At 47.9% G+C, this 3,611-nt stretch overlaps 1 protein-coding gene across 1 annotated transcript; it reads left to right on the forward strand.

Annotated features, from left to right (window-relative positions):
• The first annotated feature begins 703 nt into the window (after positions 1-703).
• Positions 704-2,995, forward strand: LOC110092637 (subtilisin-like protease SBT1.7). The gene has a single exon (XM_020817277.1). The coding sequence runs from the start codon at positions 704-706 to the stop codon at positions 2,993-2,995; it is 2,292 nt and encodes a 763-aa protein (XP_020672936.1).
• Positions 2,996-3,611: the final 616 nt, after the last annotated feature.

The following is a 3,611-nucleotide window of genomic DNA, read 5'->3' on the forward strand; positions in this document are numbered from 1 at the left end:
ATCTCGAAAGTCACCATGGGTGGGTGTGGGTGGGCGAAGCCCGTCCGAGTAAAATATGGGTATCCAATGGGTACCAAACCATGCCCTCATGTAGGAGAATTTATTCAGTGCGGAATCCGGTTATAGAGTTGTGTTCAGATGCCAGTAAAATCATTACACATGGCATGCTTACGTGGAAAGCTAGGATATTCATTTGATTTCTTACCAAACCCGTTTGTCTTTTCGGACTTACTGCAGACGAAAAGAAATTCTCAACAAATAAACAGTAATTAAGCAGAAAATGTGCAACTTATATGCAACAAATATTCAATAAATACGCAACAAATACGTAATAAAATACTCAATCAATAAACACATTTTACGTAACGAATACACAATAAATACTCAATCAATATGCAAGTCAAATAAATATCACGGATTTTTAACTTTTCAGTTGAGCATCCGACTACAGCTCTGTAATCGATTCCGCACAGAAAAATTTCTCCTCGTGTAGGGCTTTGATCCGGACCTAATAATTTTCCTTTCATAAGAATCGGTTCATTGGATCTTCTTCCAGCATCACGATGTCTCCTGGGCGACGAAGCATCTCCGTTGCTTTCTTGTTAATCTAGGATCCCTAGAGCTGCAGTCCAATCATGCACCCTTCTTCAATCTATTTTATGCACTCCCTTAGGGTTGTAATCCTCACCAATTAAGCTCCGGAATGGCGAGAAGCACTTACAATATTATTCTTCCCATTTTCCTCCTCTGCTTTCTGCAGCAAACACATACGACCCTGTCGCTTCCCCTGTTCTCCATAATCTCCACGAACCAAACCCAAGTCTACATCGTCCACGTCCAGCACCCGAATGGCCCCGCTGAGCTCCTCCCCCACATCGACCGTGAAAGCTGGTACCATTCTTTCCTCCCCAACACCACCCTCGACTCCGGCGAACCCCGCATGGTCTACACGTATTCCGTCGTCATGTCCGGTTTTGCCGCCCGCCTCACTCCAGACGAAGTCAGGTTCATGGAGTCCATCCCCGGCTTCCTTTACGCCCACATCGACAAACAGCTCCACCTACGCACCACTCACACACCCACCCTCCTCGGCCTCAACCAATACTACAGCCTCTGGAAACAATCCAACCAAGGCGAAGGCATTATCATCGGCGTCCTCGACACCGGCATCACTCCCGACCACCCGTCCTTCGCTGACCCCGGCCTGCCTTCCCCTCCCCTCAAGTGGCGCGGCAGTTGCAACCTCCCCGCCGGCTTCTCCTGCACCAACAAACTCATCGGCGCCGAGGTCTTTCTCAACGGAGGCACGAATACCCCCATCGATGACCTCGGCCATGGTACCCACGTCGCGGGCATCGCCGCTGGCTCGCCCGTCCCAGACGCCAACGTCCTTGGCCAAGCCCGCGGCACCGCCTCCGGGATGGCTCCAAGGGCCCACATAGCCTCCTATAGGGTCTGCGTCCCGCCATTCTCCTGTAGTGACAGCGACATTCTCAAGGGCTTCGACCAGGCCATCAAGGACGGCGTCGACTTGATCCAGATATCCATTGGCTTCGCGAATGATGATTATTACCACAATGGCATCGTCAAGGGATCCTTCGCAGCGCTGACACGTGGCATCCTGACAATCAACTGCGCCGGCAATCATGGCCCGGCAAAAAGCATCCTCGACAACGACGTTCCCTGGATCCTCCACGTGGGCGCCGCTAACATAGACCGTCGTGTCACCGCAGTGCTGACGCTCGACAATGGCATGGAGTTCGTGGGCATGTCGGCTTACCAGCCGGACCCTTCGACGGCGGTGAACCTCCCGCTTGTTTATCCTGGAGTGAAAGACACCGACCAGACGTTGGCGTGCGAGAAAGGATCGATGGCTGGCTTTGATGTGGTTGGGAAAATGGTGCTGTGCGGGTTCGAGCGTAATAATAATATTGAGAAGGCCAAGATCGTGAAGGCTGCTGGAGGTGCTGCCATTGTCGTCATGAACCAGAAATGGAATGCGTATACTCTACTTGCAGATCCTTATGTTATTCCCGCCATCCACGTCTCCCACAATGACGGCATTAAAATCGTGAATTATTTCAATACCACCCAAAATCCCACTGGGACGATAACGTTTAAGGGTACCGAATATGGAATCCGGCCATCGCCGACCGTTGCCAGCTTCTCCTCGAGGGGGCCGAGTATACTAAACGGTGGCATTTTGAAGCCTGATGTCATCGCACCCGGAGTGAACATACTTTCAGCGTGGCCCTTCAAGGTAGGGAAGGGTGGGGCTCACGATGTATCCAAAGGAACGAAAAACTTTGTCATGGAGAGAGGCACCTCCATGGCGGCACCGCATGTATCTGGTGTCGCAGCTCTGTTGAAAGAGTTACACCCTGATTGGTCCCCTGCAGCAATCAAGTCAGCGATCATGACTACAACTTATATCCTAGACCGCGACGGAGGGCCAATTATCGATGATGCATCAAACACACGCGATCACGCTGACATCTTTGCGGTTGGTGCGGGGCACATAAACCCAACCGCGGCTAATGATCCAGGACTTGTTTATGATGTCACAAACACAGATGACTATATTCCTTACCTCTGTGGCTTGAAAGATTACACAAGCGGGCGGGTCTTCCTTATTGTGAAGAAGTTTGTGACTTGCAGTCCGAAAAAGATGGGTGCAGAGCAGTTGAACTACCCATCGATTCAGGTGTCAATGGGGTCGGCTGGAGCGCAAAAGAAGAGTGTGCAGCGAACGGTGAAGAATGTTGGGGAGGCGAGATCCAACTACCAAGCAAGTGTGGTGGAGCCGAGAGGGGTGAAGGTGGTGGTTATCCCGGAGACGCTCCAGTTTTCGAACGTTGGCGAGGAGAAAAACTTCACGGTGGAGTTGAGTTTGACGGGGAAGGGCCAGTTAAAGAAGAATGATGTGTTGGAAGGCAGGCTCAATTGGGTGTCCGGCAAACGGGTGGTGAGCAGCCCCATTGTCGTCACTGCATGATTTCATTATATGTTTAGGACAATGATACAAATATGCAGGCAAATAAGTTCATTAAAGGACATGCATATTGTATGATCATATGAATGTTCCTTTTTTTTTTTTTTTTAATTGTGTTTTTACTAAAAACTCATTTATAGGAAGCATGTGTCACTTGATGAATCTACTATAATGAGAATTTGTAATAGGATGTATGCGTTGATATATTATACCAAAACTAAGAGTTTAGTTTTGATTTTTGAAAAATTTAACATCACATTGGAACGGGGCTCGACTAATTCACGTCGATGATCCGGTGGTGGTCGCCGGACACCACTCCAAGAACTCCTTGGAGCAATAACCCACTACGTAAGAACAAATCTTAGGATACAGGAATTCACAAGAGAGTAAAACTCTAATTTTATTAATCTCCAAATCTCCTTCTTACAAGCATGATCTACAAGTATATATAGACAAATATCGAAGCATAAAATGCTATACTCAATAAAAGAAAGCAATATTCATATATAGCCATATAAACTACCAAATAGATCAAACTATCCTGAAATTAATACAATTAACGGCTCAACACCGACGTCAATTTGATAAAATTAAGAGGTCAAAATTGTTTAATTTTTAT

The sequence above is a fragment of the Dendrobium catenatum genome, unplaced genomic scaffold (genome assembly GCF_001605985.2).
Source record: "Dendrobium catenatum unplaced genomic scaffold, ASM160598v2 fragScaff_scaffold_432, whole genome shotgun sequence".
Taxonomy (NCBI): Eukaryota; Viridiplantae; Streptophyta; class Magnoliopsida; order Asparagales; family Orchidaceae; genus Dendrobium; species Dendrobium catenatum.

What these genes read in the sequence shown, in the direction of transcription:
- LOC110092637 (XM_020817277.1), top strand. Translation starts at nt 704, where the DNA reads ATGGCGAGAAGCACTTACAATATTATTCTTCCCATTTTCCTCCTCTGC.